The sequence below is a fragment of the Bos mutus genome, chromosome 20 (genome assembly GCF_027580195.1).
Source record: "Bos mutus isolate GX-2022 chromosome 20, NWIPB_WYAK_1.1, whole genome shotgun sequence".
Classification (NCBI taxonomy): Eukaryota; Metazoa; Chordata; class Mammalia; order Artiodactyla; family Bovidae; genus Bos; species Bos mutus.
The window spans coordinates 57,548,466-57,565,141 of record NC_091636.1 but is presented as its reverse complement, the minus strand read 5'-3'; the positions used below and the strand labels follow the sequence as shown (position 1 = coordinate 57,565,141).

At 45.3% G+C, this 16,676-nt stretch overlaps 1 protein-coding gene across 1 annotated transcript in view; it reads left to right on the top strand.

Annotated features, from left to right (window-relative positions):
* The first annotated feature begins 650 nt into the window (after positions 1-650).
* The window catches only part of FBXL7 (F-box and leucine rich repeat protein 7), a 465,805-nt gene continuing 449,779 nt past the window's right edge, over positions 651-16,676 (top strand). Inside the window, 1 exon segment of the mRNA XM_070357700.1 lies at positions 651-1,201. Within this exon segment, the coding sequence (XP_070213801.1) occupies positions 1,165-1,201 (37 nt within the window). The 5' untranslated portion in view covers positions 651-1,164.

The window sequence follows — 16,676 nt, the reverse complement described above, 5'->3', positions numbered from 1 at the left end:
AGGGAAAAAAAAATCATAGAAACGGGAGTGGGGGTGGCGGGGGGAGGGAGGTGGGGGGGCGGTGGCGGTGAACACACTTCCTGGCTCAGAAGCTCTTAAAAGTTCTGAGCCAGGAAACCTCCCGCACCGAGGCGAGGAATGTCTTTGGCTCTGCTCTGACTCCTGCTAAGTTCCCCTTCAAGTTTTGCCTCCCTCGCTCCTCGGTTCCCGCCTCAGACCCGAACGTGGGAGCCACAGGAGGAGGCCGGCACGCATACCTGGAGCTGTCGGACAGAATCAGCTTCCGACGCGTGTTGATTCGGAATGCCACCACACCTAACACAGGCCGTATTTGCAGGCAGACCCAAGGGATTTCAAGCGACACCCGGAAGCTCATCTTACTCATTAGGGACCCAGCCGGGAAAAGAACAATAGTCAAATTGAGCCAAGAGCACGCCTTCCTTCGCTCCCCTCTGCAGTTCGCGGGCGGCGCGCAGGGCCTGCGCCCGGGCTGGGGCGGGGAGCCGGAGCCCGAAAAGGCGCGCTGCCCCTTTAAAAGGCCGCGCATCTCCGGGCCGGCCTTCCTCCCCGGGGCTCCAGCTGTGATTGACGCTGGGCGGCGAGAGGAGGCGCCTGGCGCTAACAAAAGTCCGGCCCTTGGGCGAGCCGCGCCGGGCCGCGAGTCTTTCGACCGCTCGGGGCACCCGCAACAAGTGGCCGCCGCGCCCTCCCCGGGGGAAGCCGCGGGTGCGCAGGGGGCGCCCGGAGGAGGCGGCAGAACCCGGGAGCCCCGGCCGCCCGCGCCGCTCGGCTCAGCGCCCACCGCCGGGGGGATCGGGGCGGGCGGATGGGGACCAGGCGGCGGCGGCGCGGCGAGCCTCTGGGCGGCCCCAGGGCGCGGGCTCTCCGCCGCGCTGCGCCCGCCGGCCCCGAACGCGGATTCTAAGGGCGGCGGCCGTCCCCGGGTCCCCATCCGGCGTAGTCGGGGGATTGCCAGGAGGGGACCGAGCCCACCCCACCGCCCACCGGAGTGCGGGGGGACGCCCCCGGCCGGAGATCGGCCCCGGCGCGTGGGGTATGCGCAGCTAACGGTCCCGTCGGGCGGGCTTTCCTCTGGCGGAGCGCGCAGGCGGTGCGCCCCAGCTATGGAGTGTCCGGGGAGACGGCGGGCATGACGGCGGCAGGATGGGCGCGAACAATGGCAAACAGTACGGCAGCGAGGGTGAGTGGGCCGTCCGTCCTCACACTCCCGATCACGCCCCACCCCGCCCCCCCATCTCCTTTCCCCTTGCCTTCGCGTCTGGGAAGGAAGGTTCTCGCACGCCCGGTGGTGTCGGGGCGCACCCACATTGGGCACCCTGTCTGGCCCATCACCTTCCCCTTAGGCAGGAGTGCTCGGGAGCCCCGCGGGTGCTTTCTCACGGCGGGGGTCTCTCTAAGCAACTTCGCAGGTTGTCCGTGCGACGGCTCGCGTGGCCTTTCTGCCTGTGGCGGAACGCCTGTGCCTTAACTTCCCTTCCTGGAGCATCTGGGGTTTAGGCAGAGTTTGGCAGAGTTTGGCAGCTGGCGGAAGACGGTTCTGAGAAACAACGCAGGGAAAACTTTCCCAGGCCTTTGTGCACCAGTCATTTGGACTCTCCTGTAGCAGGGAAAACTTCTGGAAGAAGTTAAGTTTCCATTCTCTGCTCATTGCCCCCCCCCGAGCTGACAGCTTCGTGAAACTGACCACCTAGGGGCCATGCGAGGCCAGGCGTGGCGGGTTGTGGGGGGCGTTGGGGAGGGGTTTGGTCTGGGCTCTCCCGGGGCTCGAGACGGGCAAAGGACCGTCTGTTACGTGAGGCTAGAAATTGCACAGAAATATTGCCTGTCAAGTGGGAACTTGGAAGTTGGGGGAACTTTAAACTCCACCTACTCCTAAAAGGGTGATGGATGTGTGGGTTGGCTTCTCCCTCGCCCCTCCTCCCCCTCTGTGCATAAAACCGTAGTGTTGGAACCCGGTTGATTAACTGCATTGCCCCTGATAGGCATACTGCAGAGGCATTTCCCTGCAGTTCTGAAGTTAGGAAGGTTTGTCTTTCGTGAACTTGGCTGGAGAGGAGTGCAAGAGACGGGGTCGGTTTTACAGCCTGTCCCCAGAGGACCGGCGGTTAGAAGCGGGGGTCCCGCGCCTGCAGACTGCTAGGAATGCAGAATGACTATTCAGCATGTGGTGTTAGAGAAACTTCAATCATTCAGTTCAAAACTTGAGGAGCTCTGACCATGGAAGGTGGATGCCTCTCCCCCATGCTTGCGACTGTGTTTCTTCTCAGCAGCTTTGTGAAATTACAGCAGAAACCGACCCTAAGAAAACCGTATCCACAAGAACCTTTTGTTTAAATCATTCTTTTTCCAGGGCATCATGTGTTGAATTCCACATATATATGATATATGTAGATTTCCTTATTCCGGACAGTTAAGTGAGAGATTTTTTTTTTCCCCTGACAATTTCGTTTTTTTTTTAGAAAGTTGAAAGGTGGTCTTTTAAGATAGCCAACCGTGAAATTAGGCCAGAAAAGATTATTGGAGAATCTTGGCCACCCCCCAAAACCTCGTGAAGTTAATGTTTTAAAAAATGGTGGAAAAATGAAAGATTAAGCCTTTTTCCTCTTGAGTTATTAAAAAACTTTCAGGGAGTGAAGTGTGTGCTTGTCAGTTCTGGGTGCGTACCCATTACTTTACTTGAACACTGGTGATGGGGGTCGGGGGAGTCGGATACTCGGAGAGGAACACAGAGTTGCGGCTCTGTGTTCTTGAACAAACCCCCTCACACTCTTTCTAATCCTCTGCAACTTGTTCTTACATCCCAGCGTTCTCGTATTGTGCAGTGTGTGGTGTGTGACTACTTCCTGTCTGAACAGTGGAGTTTTCAACCCTTGGGAGAGAAAAGGAGAGACAGAAAACTAATGTTCTCCAGCTGTTATTCCTAACTGCTACCTCTGCATTTTCACTTCAGCTGAAGTGAAATTTTTACTGGAATCCGATTTAGATACACAGTGGACTTTTTATAGGGAAAAAAAAATCTCTTGAGTTCAGCTGATTCAAGGGGACCAATAGAAAGCTTTGGGAGGTAACTGAGTTTTGGCTGGAGGGACACACTGTGTTCAGTGTTCATCAACTCTCTTCAAATGCATCCAGATTCTTTTCTTATAGATGGATCGAGGGGAGTGAAGGGGGATAGAGAGAATAACAAGAGTTTTTTAAAAATCGTTTCGCCCCTGTTACACTCTGCCCAGTTGCACTTTAATATCCCCCTAATATATATCATTATAATATATGTATAATATATACAATACATATAAAATATGTAATGTATTATAGGTTAAAATATATGTAATTGAGTATGGTCAACTTTATTACATTGTGCTGTTGGATGGTAAAGTCTATGCAAATAAGCCTGTGCGAACTTGGTATGTTAATGCCGTCTTTCTTATCTGAAACATCCAATTTTAGAGAAAGTCAAAGCAATCCCTAGACACAGTATTTCTATTATCAGAGGAGACTGAGCATCAACAGTTTTACAGCTATCGTGCTATTTGCATCTGTGCTCAGTCACTAAGAGTCAGTTCTTTCTGACTCTTTGACCCCAAAGACTGTAGCCTGCCAGGTTCCTCTGTCCTTGGGATTTCCCAGGCAAGAATACTGGAGTGGGTTGCCATTTCCTTCTCCAGGGGAATCTTCCTGACCCAGGGATTGAACTCTTGTCTCCTGCATTGGCAGGCCGACTCTTTACTGCTGAGCCATCTGGGAAGTCCATGGTGCAATTTAGGCGTGGTATATTTTAAATGATCAATGATTGTATATCCATAGAATGGCTCAGTGAGAGATCCCTCAACTATAAAATGTTGGTGTTTGTGTATAGATTAAAAATTTGCAACTTAAATGTATTTTGCTTACTACTGGAGTTGACACCACCATGTAAATGACCCTTAAATTTTAGAAATACTGTGAATTATTAGAACTTTTAAAACCTCAATATTTCATCTGTAATCTCACTTTGTCCTGCTCCCAGAAAAATATCTTTTAAAAAGATATTTTAAAACATATTCCCAAGACTTACCTTAGCAGGTGCAGTGGGTGAGAGGCTTTGTAGTTCTGTGACATCCCAGGTCCTGTAGCATCAGTATCACCTGGGAGCATGTCAGAAATGCAGAATCTGAGTCATTTATCACATGCATGTTAGAGCTCTAGGCAGTTCTTGTATGGAATGCAAAGCATTGATTTGGGAGTCTGGAAATTTGATTCCAGCTTCTACTTAGCTACCAGACTTTTCTCAGTTGTCCCCAAGCCTTAAGGCCTTTATTCTATAGAGTGAAAAGAGAAAAAAAAAATTTTGGGGGGGGGCGCATTATTTGTTGTAATCACCCTTGAGCATGTAGTCCTTCATTTTAGTTTGTTCACATAATGCTTTAATGGACCACTTTGGGAAGATATGTTATAATGAGTATGATTGGCCTGATAAGTGTTAGTTACTCAGTTATGTCTGACTCTGTAACCCCACGGACTGTAAGCCACCAGGCTCCTCTGTCCATGGGATTCTCCAGGCAAGAATACTAGAGTGGGTAGCCATTCCCTTCTCCAGGGGATCATCCCAACCTGGGGATTGAACCCAAGTCTCCTGGACTGCAGGCAGATTCTTTACCATCTGAGCCCCCAGGGATGGCATTATTGCCCTGAAATCAGTAAATATTCCTCTCCCTTTTGTTATCCCCTTTACCCTCATCTCTGTCTTCCTCACTCATTCCCACTTTCTCTCTTAACTCAAACAGTTTCTGCTTTTAATTCTGAGATTAAAGGTAATGTGCTTATCAATATTGGGTGTTTCTGGTGTTTTGTTTTCCTACAGACTTAGTGAATGTTCAGATTAATGATTTAATTCCCAGGCTTCAGGCAGACTTAGAATTTGCTCCAGGAAAATGTTACCACACAGTTTCTGATCTTCAGCTTTCTAGAAATATAAGCGAATGTCTAAATGATTAGTATGTTCGGGTAAACTCTTTTTATGGGAGACTGATTTTCTTTATCTTCTTTCATAAAGTTTAAGTTACAGCCCATGTGTGGAAATCTGGAGAATAATTTGGGGTGATTCGAGCCATTAGAACCATTAGCTTTGACTCCAGTTAAACCAAATAAACAAATCTCTCCCTTCAAGTAGCCAGAGAGAAGCTGCTTTCCTGCCTTTTAAGGTTCCCAGCCTCACCCTCACTTACTTGGTGGTTTCATTGTTAATGTTTATTCTGCTCCAGCGGGGCTGAGTCTGTCATCCTCACACTGTTAACAGCTCCTTTGTAAACTCCTGAGTGTCTTTAAATTGGCACTGATGAGGTCTTGTGATGGGCTTGACCTTGGTAGCTCTGTAGCTTTATCAACGCCCCGAGTCCCTTTTCACCATCTCAGATCTGCGCTCTTCAGATGTGAGGAGGGCAAGTTTCCGGGGAACATAAATCCTTACCAGTCCCTCACCGCTTTGGGGAACATATCTTGAAATAATAATAATGATGGCTGCTGTTGTTGTTCAGTTAGTAAGCTGTGTCTGTCTCTTTGCGACCCCCTGGACTGCAGCACAACTGGGCTCCTCTGTTTTCCACTATCTCCTCACTATTTGAGCATGAGTTGGCTCAAATTCATGTCCATTGGGTTGGTGATGCTATCTAACCATCTCATCCTCTGCCATCCCCTTCTCCTTTTGCCTTCAGTCTTTCCAAGCATTGGGGTCTTTTCCATTGAGTTGACTCTCTGCATCAGGTGGCTTCAGCTTCAGCAACAGTCCTTCTAATGGATATTCAGGGTTGATTTCCTTTGGGATTGACTGGTTTGATCTCCTTGCTGTCCAAGGGACTCTCGAGTCTTTTCCAGTACCACAATTCGAAAGCATCAGTTCTTTGACGCTCAGCCTTCTTTATGGTCCAACTCTTACATCTGTACGTGACTGCTGGAAAAATGATGGCAAGTGACATTTTTTGAACTCCTGCTTTGTCCAAGCATGATCCTAAGCTCTTCATATACACTGAATCATGTCATTCTTATCATGATTCTATGGGACAGGCATTCCTATATCTCCATTTGACTGATGAGGAAACACAGTTCAGAGAAGACCATCATTTTCCCAAGGTCCTATAGCTAATGGAGGTGGAAAAGGGACTCATGGCCAGGTTTATCTAAGCGCAGAATTACTTATTCATTACAATTACCTATTCATTCAATCAATGTATGCTGGCTTCTTATTTCCTATTATGTGCCAGGAACTCTTTTGATTCTTGGGATCCATCAGTAACTAGATAAAGATCCTATCCTTGTCAATCTTATCTTTATCTGTGTGTATGTGTGTTGGGAAGGAGGGGAAATGGAACAGTTAACATAGTAACTTAGTAAAACATGTGACGAGTTCTAAGGGGCTAAGGTCTCTGCATAGAGAAAATTGCCAGGTTAAGATTGACGCCTAATTGAAGCAAAGAATTGATGCTTTTGACTTTGGTTCTGGAGAAGACTCTTGATGGGAGTTGAGAGGATGAGGGTGTGGCATATTTTAATTAGAGTAGTCACTGTGGGCCTTATGGAGAAATTGGCATTTAGACTGAAACTTAGAAGTGAGGGACTGATCCCTGAAGATCCACAAAGCGTGTTGACTGTTAACTTTTGACCACCATGTTCTACCAAAGCGAACTACTCTTTATGTTGGAGGGTGTATATCATCTTTTTATGCAAGTGTAACATCATCAGTCTTCTATGAATAGTCAGCTACAGTGGAACTGAGTCAGTTTGGCCATTGGGCGTATGTTTTTTGCCTAGAGTCTTTGCAAACGTGTTTTATACAATTATATTCTATCAGATGTTTTGTGACTGCTTTTGTAGGGAGAGGACGGGAAGCCTAGGACATGCTCCTCTTGCTCTGATCAGTAGTGTTGTCTGACTTACTGATATGTGACTTCCCTCCTGAAGATCCCACCAAAGGTCCTGTCATTCTTAAATAGATTCGGGTCTTTGTCTTTTGCTTCCAGTAAATAAATTCATTCTGATGAAAATCAGAAGATACATGATACTGATTCCACTACTTGGCTCAGGTCAAAGCAGTAGTGAAGCTAACAATGCCATTTTTCGTCTGACAGTGTATTTTTGGAAATTTGGGGAATCTTTTTGCATGTTTTAAACAAGAGAGAGAGAAGAGATGTTAACTTTTCTTTCTCCTTGGGAATCATCTCCTGTCAACTCTCTGCTCCCTCTACCCTTTTGAAATAGAATGAATTCTGGGTTGGTTTTGAGTCCTTGATAATTACTCTTCCCCTTAGTCCTTATCTAGTAGTGCCTCTGGAAGCTGTTTGGAACTACTTGGCTTGGCTTTTTGACTACTAGAACTTTCTAGATACCATGCATCTTAAGATGGCATTTTTTGTTATTCATTCACTAAGTCATGTCTGACTCTTCTACAACCCCATGGACTGGAGCCCGCCACGCTCCTCTGTCCATGGGATTTCCCAGGCAAGAATACTGGAGAGGGTTGCCATTTCCTCTCCAGGGATCTTCCCCACCTAAGGATTGAGCCCACGTGTCCTGCATTGGCAGTCTAGTTGTTTACCACTGAGCCATCAGGGAAGCCTGTAGGATGGCATTAGGAAAGTATTAAACTATGTGGCAGTATCATGAATAAAATCTAGAGTGAATAAATTTTCTTTATTATGAAGAAGGTAATAAATGAAGTTTAGAAGCTTAATACCTTAAAGCTCATGGTCACAGTGAAGATTAAGTTTCAGAGTGCTGATTAGAGACCAAGGTATATAAGTTACTAGCAGGTAGATCGGAGAAGGCAGTGGCACCCCACTCCAGTACTCTTGCCTGGAAAATCCCATGGATGGAGGAGCCTGGTAGGCTGCAGTTCATGGGGTTGCGAAGAGTCAGACATGACTGAGTGACTTCACTTTCACTTTTCACTTTCATGCATTGGAGAAGGAAATGGCAACCCACTCCAGTGTTCTTGCCTGGAGAATCCTAGGGACGGGGAAGCCTGGTGGGCTGCCGTCTATGGGGTCACACAGAGTTGGGCACGACTGAAGCGACTTAGCAGCAGCAGCAGCAGGTAGGTAGATTTGACTCAGTCTGAGGAAAAGCTGATTAGAGCTGTGCACACCTGAGACAGGCTTCCTAATGAGGGAGTGAGTCCGTCCACATGGGGAGGGGGTTCACAGAAAGGGATGCTGTGCTAGAGATTTCTGCATCAACAAAGGGGTTTACTGTAGGACCCTACACCAAGTTCCCTAGGAAAAATGTTCCCATGTGCCGTTATGTTCTTCTTTTAAATGAAGTGTGGTTAACTGATGATGTTGTGTTAATTTCAGGTTTACATTCAGAGTGATTCAGTTATGGCTTCCCTGGTGGCTCAGATGGTAAAGGATCTGCCTGCAATGTGGGAGACCTGGATTTGATCCCCGGGTTTGGAAGAGCCCCTGGAGGAGGGCATGGCAACCCACTTCAGTATTGTTGCTTGGAGAATCCCATGGTTAGAGGAGCCTGGCGGGCTACAGTCCATGGGATTGCAAAAAGGTGAACATGACTGAGCGACTAAGCACAGCATGCGGCACATATATACACACTCATGTATATTCTCTTTCAGATCTTTCCATTATAAGTTATTACAAAATACTGAGTATAGTTCCCTGTGCTATACAGTGAGTCCTTGTTTCTTATCTATTTTATATATAGTATTATATATCTGTTCATCCCAAATCCCTAATTTATGCCTACCTTCCTTTGCCTGTTGCTAGTCTTAGTTTGATTTCTATGTCTGTGGGTTGCATTTATGTTTGATGAAGGGTTATTGTTTGATTTGAACTCATATTGCTACTCCCTCCAATACATTTCTATCCTTATAGTTGTTGGAAAGTACTACCCTTGATTTCTCTAGGTTAATTTTCTCTTATATGTATGTGTTATGTCCATTTATATATATTTAGATATTCATTAGAAAATCAACCACTTTTGTTTCCCTGCCTTCTGTGGGATGTAACCTCCTGCCGCAGTAATTGGGTTTGATAAATGATGTGTCCTGTTTTCAGTGTAGAGATGGCTATGGAGTCTACCTATAGTGTTGCTGTTACTTTCATTATTAGCCTAAAACATGTAGATCTACTGGAGTTGAAGCAACCCCTGAATTATGCTTATGCTGAATGTCTGGAATAAATGTCTTACCTTTGTAAGACTTTTCATTGACATCCTGGATTAGTGACATTTGATAGGAAGCTACACGTTGACTAGAGCCTCATAGAGACCATGTCTTCCTCAAGGAGTTCTCAAGTTGCTTGGCACCATGTCTGCTGTGCATGAGTGATGTGGGCAGTTCTGCCACATGGTGATAAAGTCCACATCAGCTGAACTTTCCCAGAATGTAGCTTTTTGGTGGGGTTTGTTACAGAAATTTAGACCTCTTTTTCCATCTATTCACCGTGTTGAATCTCTAGATAGAGTAAGACTTGCTTTAATGAAGTTCAGTGAAAACCTGGAAAGCTAGATTAGGAGGCCAGTGATTTCAGAACAACAGGATAAATGCAGATTCACTGACGGACCCTGCTTTTCCGTTGTGCTAGGTATGATCGTAAGTGATAAGTAGGAAGTGGGCGTAAGATTAGAGCTACTCTGTAAATGATCGCTCTGCAGAATACCTACAACTCTCCAAATATCTAAAGGATGCACATGTTTCCTAAAATAGCAATAACAACAGCAGCAACAGTATATACATACACTATATATAAAATAGATAACCAACAAGGACCTCTACTGTGTAGCACAGGGAACAAACTCAGTGTTTTGTAATAACCTATAAAGGAAGAGAATCTGAAGAACAGTGTGTATATATATCAGATCAGATCAGATCAGTCGCTCAGTCATGTCCGACTCTTTGCAACCCCATGAATCGCAGCATGCCAGGCCTCCCTGTCCATCACCAACTCCCTGAGTTCACTCAGACTCACGTCCATTGAGTCAGTGATGCCATCCAGCCATCTCATCCTCGTTGTCCCCTTCTCCTCCGGCCCCCAATCCCTCCCAGCATCAGAGTCTTTTCTAATGAGTCAACTCTTCGCATCAGGTGGCCAAAGTACTGGAGTTTCAGCTTGAGCATCATTCCTTCCAAAGAAATCCCAGGGCTGATCTCCTTCAGAATGGACTGGTTGGATCTCCTTGCAGTCCAAGGGACTCTCAAGAGTCTTCTCCAACACCACAGTTCAAAAGCATCAATTCTTTGGTGCTCAGCCTTCTTCACAGTCCAACTCTCACATCCATACATGACCACAGGAAGAACCATAGCCTTGACTAGACGAACCTTTGTTGGCAAAGTAATGTCTCTGCTTTTGAATATGCTATCTAGGTTGGTCATAACTTTCCTTCCAAGGAGTAAGTGTCTTTTAATTTCATGGCTGCAGTCACCATCTGCAGTGATTTTGGAGCCCAGAAAAATAAAGTCTGACACTGTTTCCACTGTTTCCCCATCTATTTCCCATGAAGTGGTGGGACCGGATGCCATGATCTTCGTTTTCTGAATGTTGAGCTTTAAGCCAACTTTTTCACTCTCCTCTTTCACTTTCATCAAGCGGCTTTTTAGCTCCTCTTCACTTTCTGCCATAAGGGTGGTGTCATCTGCATGTCTGAGGTTATTGATATTTCTCCCGGCAATCTTGATTCCAGCTTGTGTTTCTTCCAGTCCAGCGTTTCTCATGATGTACTCTGCATAGAAGTTAAATAAACAGGGTGGCAATATACAGCCTTGACGAACTCCTTTTCCTATTTGGAACCAGTCTGTTGTTCCAAGTCCAGTTCTAACTGTTGCTTCCTGACCTGCATACAAATTTCTCAAGAGGCAGATCAGGTGGTCTGGTATATGTAACATTATATATGTGTATGTGTGTGATAAGCAGCTTCAGTAGTTGTGTCAAAACTCTGTGTGACCCCATGGACTGTAGCCCACCAAGCCCCTCTGTTCATGAGATTCTCCAGGCCAGAATCCTGGAGTGGGTTGGTTGCCTTTCCACCTCCAGGAGATCCTCCTGACCCAGGGATCGAACCTGTGTCTCTTTTTGACCCCATGGAGTGCAGCACACCAGGCCTCCCTGTCCATCACCAACTCCCGGAGCCCACTCAAACTCCTCACGTCCATTGAGTCGGTGATGCCATCCAACCATCTCATCTTCTGTCATCCCCTTCTCCTCCTGCCTTCAATCTTTTCCAGCATCAGGGTGTTTTCCAATGAGTTAGTTCTTCGCATCAGGTGGCCAAAGTGTTGGAGTTTCAGCTTCAATATCAGTCCTTCCAGTGAACATTCAGGACTGATTTCATTTAGGATGGACTGGTTGGATCTCCTTGCTGTCCAAGAGACTCTCAAGAGTCTTCTCCAACACCACAGTTCAAAAGTATCAATTCTTTGGTGCTCAGCTTTCTTTATAGAAACTCTCACATCCATACATGACTACTGGAAAAACTGTAGTCTTAACTAGATGTACCTTTGTTGGCAAAGATGTATGGTAATCTGTGGTAATATATATATATATATATATATATATATATATATATATAACAGTGAATCACTGTGCTGTATACCTGAAACTTAAATGATACTGCAAATCAACTATACTTCAATTAAAAAAAAAAAAAAAAACAGGTACATTGGAGGGGAAGTAGCTTCTACTCTTGGGAGAAACGAAATCTTCTACTAGGAGTTTCTCCCTAATCATTCTTGGAAATCTTCCTGTTCTATCTCTGCTGTGGTTTATCCCATGGGAAGTGATTATTTTGTAAGTGAGGACCTTGGAAGGCTTCAGAGAAGATGCAGCAGCATCTGAGCAGTCTAGGTCCTTGCCACAGCTGTGCCCTGCCACCAAGGAGGACGGGAGCCGGCAGGCAGATGCTTTGTAAACCTGCTGGTACAGACCCCAGAGACATCCAGCTTTCAGACTTCTGACACAAATGATCATGAACTGTCTCAGAATTTTCTAGAGTAATATGGCCACCGTTCTCACCAGTACACAGAGTGTCTACTGTGTCTGGAGTCATAAATCCTTATTTGATATTTATTCGCTTGTGTTTTAAATGTGCTCATTCTCTCAATCCCTGTTTACTTTCTAAACCCGTAACAAAATGAAAAACAGTTGCTAACACTGCACGAACTCGTCGTCGTAACTTTAGAAGCCTTGAGCAATGTGTAGAAATGTTATTAAAACATTTTTTTGTTGTTGTTGTTTGCTCCCCTTTCTGTGGTAAATTCCTCTGCTTCATTTTCCAAGAAGTAGCAGGGGAAGGAATCAAAATTTCTAGACAAAAATGCCAGGAATTTTTCTTGTGTTTGTGGATTGACCTTCTGGCTGTGAGTGACCGTCCCACTTTTTGGCCAGGCGCAGCAGTCAGGAAAAGGCTCCCTGGATGTGCAGTTGAACCTTTGACCAGATGGAGTCCTCCAGTCAAATCACAGGAGATCTGGGTTAAGTTCAAGTCTAAGGCCAGGTCTCACATGGTCTAGTTGTTAGAGGTGGCTCAGACCCTAGTGGGAGGAAGAATAGGTATGAGGCTGAGGCTGGAGTAGAAGAAATATATATATATGAGAAGGAAGAAGAGGAGAAATTCAGAGAGGATGGGATTTAGGGCATTGATTGCCCTTTACTCTAAAGAACGAAATCACTGTTGAACTCAGTTCTCTTTTCTTACAAATAGCCTGTGCTGTGCTTAGTAGCTCAGTCATGTCCGACTCTTTGCAACCCCAAGGACTGTAGCCCACCAGGCTCCTCTGTTCATGGGGATTCTCCAAATGAGCATACTGGTGTGGGTTGCCATGCCCTCCCCCTGGGGGATCTTCCCAACCCAGGGATCAAACCCAGGTCTCCTATATTGGCTTCCCTTGTGGCTCAGCTGATAAAGAATCCACCTGCAATGCAGGGAGACCTGGGTTCGGTCCCTGGGTTGGGAAGATCCCCTGGAGAAGGGAAAGGCTACCCACTCCAGTATTCTGGCCTGGAGAATTCCATGAACTGTACAGTCTATAGGGTTGCAAAGAGTCAGACATGACTGAGTGACTTTAACTTTTCACTTTCACATTACAGGTGGATTCTTTACAGTTTGAGCCACCAGGGAAGCCCTACAAGTACCTTAGCTCATGGAACAAAAACAATTGCTATTAGATTATCTGGTAGGCTTGGCTATTGCCAAGTTTATTGTATTTTTCATTTCCGTAACAGTAACAATTATTAAGCACTTAGGGGGTTCTATTTCCCCGAATGAGTGTGTTACACACACTTACTCCTCTAGTTCACAACATTCAGGGAGGTGGTGGGCACAGATCATCCCATTTTGCAGTTGCCAACACAGAAGCTTCGAGATGGGCTGACTGCCCAGGGCACAGAGCTGGCAAGTGGTCCAGTCGCTCCTGAAGTCCCCGTGGCTGTGCCCCTGACCCCTTCCTGCCTGAGCCATGTAAGTTGCAGCCAAAATCTTTCCAGATCTTTGTTTTGTTTATGTGTTTCAAAGGCATGAAGCCACTGGGAAGTAGCCCTTAAAAGTGAAAGCAATGGTTTTATAGATGAGGTGAGCAAAAATGAAAGACATCTTTGGAAAGAAACTTTCAACCCACTCTACCTGGCTCTCCCAAGGACCAATTAACTGCTCATTAGGCAGCAATCTGCTGACAAATTGGCAGGGAAACTAGTGTCTGTGAGAATGGCAGCGTGTAAAATAATTAGCATATTCTGTAGAGTCTCCCGGGCGCCAAGGAGAGCTGGGAGGCTGTCCCTCTAGGCTCCAGAGCATCAGGAACTTTTAATTATTTCAGTTCTGGGAGAGCTTCTTACCTGGGCTGGCTGCTTGCTCACAAACAGAAGCTAAGGGTAGACTGAAAGAGGTGTGCACGTTTTCCTTCCTTCCTAACTAGTTTATAAGTTATATTTTTTAGTTCCCTCTGGCTTCAAAAGTGTGCATTTGAAATAGCCATGAATAGGAGAATTATTCCAATATGTATTTTTATTTGCTTGGCCCCGTGGAAAACTCCTCCATGAGTATGTCTATGCAATTGCTTTGGAAACTATAAAGCATTTCAGTAATCAATCTTATTTATTTTCACAGGGACTATAGGAGGGGCGGTTTCTGTCATATTCCCCAGGTTATAGATGAGGAAACTGAGCCCTTGGCAGGTTAAATGACTTGCCTTGATCATGCAACTGAGAATGGATGGGGTCATTCCAACTCTAAATTTAGTATATTTGCCATTATAATATCACTTCTTTTAAACTGCTACAAGAAAAAAAGAGTCATGCTAGAGTATTGTCACCAGGCATTTTTGACAGTTATTTTAAATTGCTTGTACCCAAGGAGGAAAGTCCCTTAGTCAGCAAGGTGATCAAACCAGTCAATCCTAAACAAAAGCAACCCTAAATATTCATTGGAAGGATTGATGCTGAAGCTGTAATCCTTTGATGTGAAGAGCCAACTCATTGGAAAAGACCCTGATGCTGGGAAGGATGGAGGGCAGGAGAAGGGGACGACAGAGGATGAGATGGTTGGATGGCATCACCGACTTGATGGACGTGAGTTTGAGCAAACTCTGAGAGATAGTGGAGGACAGAGGAGCCTGGGGTGCTGCAGTCCACGGGGTCAAAGGAGTCAGATACAACTTAGCAACCGAACAACATCAACAAGGATGAAAGTGAGGGTCTTGCAAGCATCCATCCTGTCCTTTAGTAACTGCTTTTGGAGTTCTAGAAGAAGTAGGAAGCCTGTAGTCTACTGGTCTTCTCAGTCCACAGAGCTGTGTCACGACTTACGGGAGCAGGCTTGCAGTAGGAAGATCATTTTAATGAGAATGCAGAGTGAACTGTTAGAAGTATTCAGGACATGATGACATTATTCCTTCGGGTGTGCTTGCTAGCCCTTAAATCTCAGCTGGGGCTCTGAGAGGTGTTTCCCTTTGAAAACTTCTGTTCCAGACACTTAGAGAAAGTTATTTTAGTTTTGGGAGGACCAGAGACTCAACTCTAAAATTGGGGATGATCAACATCACCGGTGTCCTGATTCTCTCAGTGTTCCCATTTTTTGTTGTTGTTGAAGGACCACACTGTTCAGAGGTCTTTGGAAGTGTTTAGGTCCTGGAGAAGCCCTTCAGGTTGAGTTGATACCAGAGGTCACTGAAGTTTCTGGTATTGTGATAGAAATCCATTCTTTCATCTGGTCTTCAATTGCTTCACTTTACATTCATTATCCTCTGATCTGCTGTTTTATTTTCTGTTTCTTGTTCCTTTGTATTTATTTATTGCTTATCCTACCATGTGCCCACTCGCTGTGGCTATAACCCTGCAAACATATTAGGTCTTTAATATAGTTCTGTTAAACAGATCCGTGAGGATGAATCTGTAGTTACGATCTTTATGGGTCTAAAAAAGCCTAGAAACTCTATCACATTTTCAGTGAACTTTTCCTAGACTTGAACATTTTACTCTTAAAAAAAGTATCTCTGGGCATGTTTTCTTCTGAAGATAGTCTGACTTGGACTTTTATTTTGAACATTGTGGTTCCATCTTCTTGTGGATGAAAATAGTTTAGCTTGTGTGCTTAAGGAAAGTGAAATACATATTTTTTAGGGTTGCTAAAAACAATGCAGATGATATTTCAACTTTGGATTTTTTTTAAAGAGTGTATGTATGTATGTATGTATGTATTAATTTTTGTCTGTGCCGGATCTTCTTTGCTCAGGCTTTCTCTAGTCTCAGCGAGCAGGGGCTCCTCTTCACTGCGGTGCAAGGGCTTGCTTCTAATGTGATGGCTTTTCTTATTTTGGAGCATGGGCTCTAGACCTGTGGGCTTTAGTAGTTGCCAAGTACTGGGTCAGTAGTTGCAACTTCCAGGCCCTAGAATGAGGGCTCAGTAACTGTGGCACACTGGCTCAGTTGCTCCAGGGCACGTGGGGTCTTCCCTGACCAGGAATTGAAACCACGTCCCCTACATTGGCAGGCGGATTCCCATCACCTGAGAGAAGTCCCCAAGCTTCACTAATTTAGTGTATTGCCGACTTAACTACTTTCACTGAGTATTAAGTAGGACATTACCATCTATTTTTTATTCAAATTATATTGTTTGGTAATACTGGTTTCAACTGCTTTGGAAATTGGGTTTACATGACAGTTTAAATAAATCAATCTAGAAAGCGTATCATTCCTTTGACTCTGTTCTCTGGATTAGAGGGTTGTAGCATTATGAATCCGTTTAAATTTGTATGTTGATTTGCTTTATGATGGGAGCTCTGCATTTGTATTTTTCTCCTTTTTATTATAGAAACTATAAATTTTTAGATGTGTCTGACTGAAATGGTTTCTAGTAGGTCTTCTGTTTCTGGCTTCCCTCCTTACTGAAATCAGAAGTGAAATAATCAATTTCAGGAAAAAAGAAAAACATTTTTGAACAGTAGTGTGTATATAGTCAGAGAAGGCAATGGCACCCCACTCCAATACTCTTGCCTGGAAAATCCCATGGACGGAGGAGCCTGGTGGGCTGCAGTCCATTGGGTCGCTAAGAGTTGGACACAACTGAGTGACTTCACTTTCACTTTTCACTTTCATGCATTGGAGAAGGCAATGGCGACCCACTCCAGTGTTCTGGCCTGGAAAATCCCAGGGACAGAGGAGCCTGGTGGGCTGCCTCTGTGG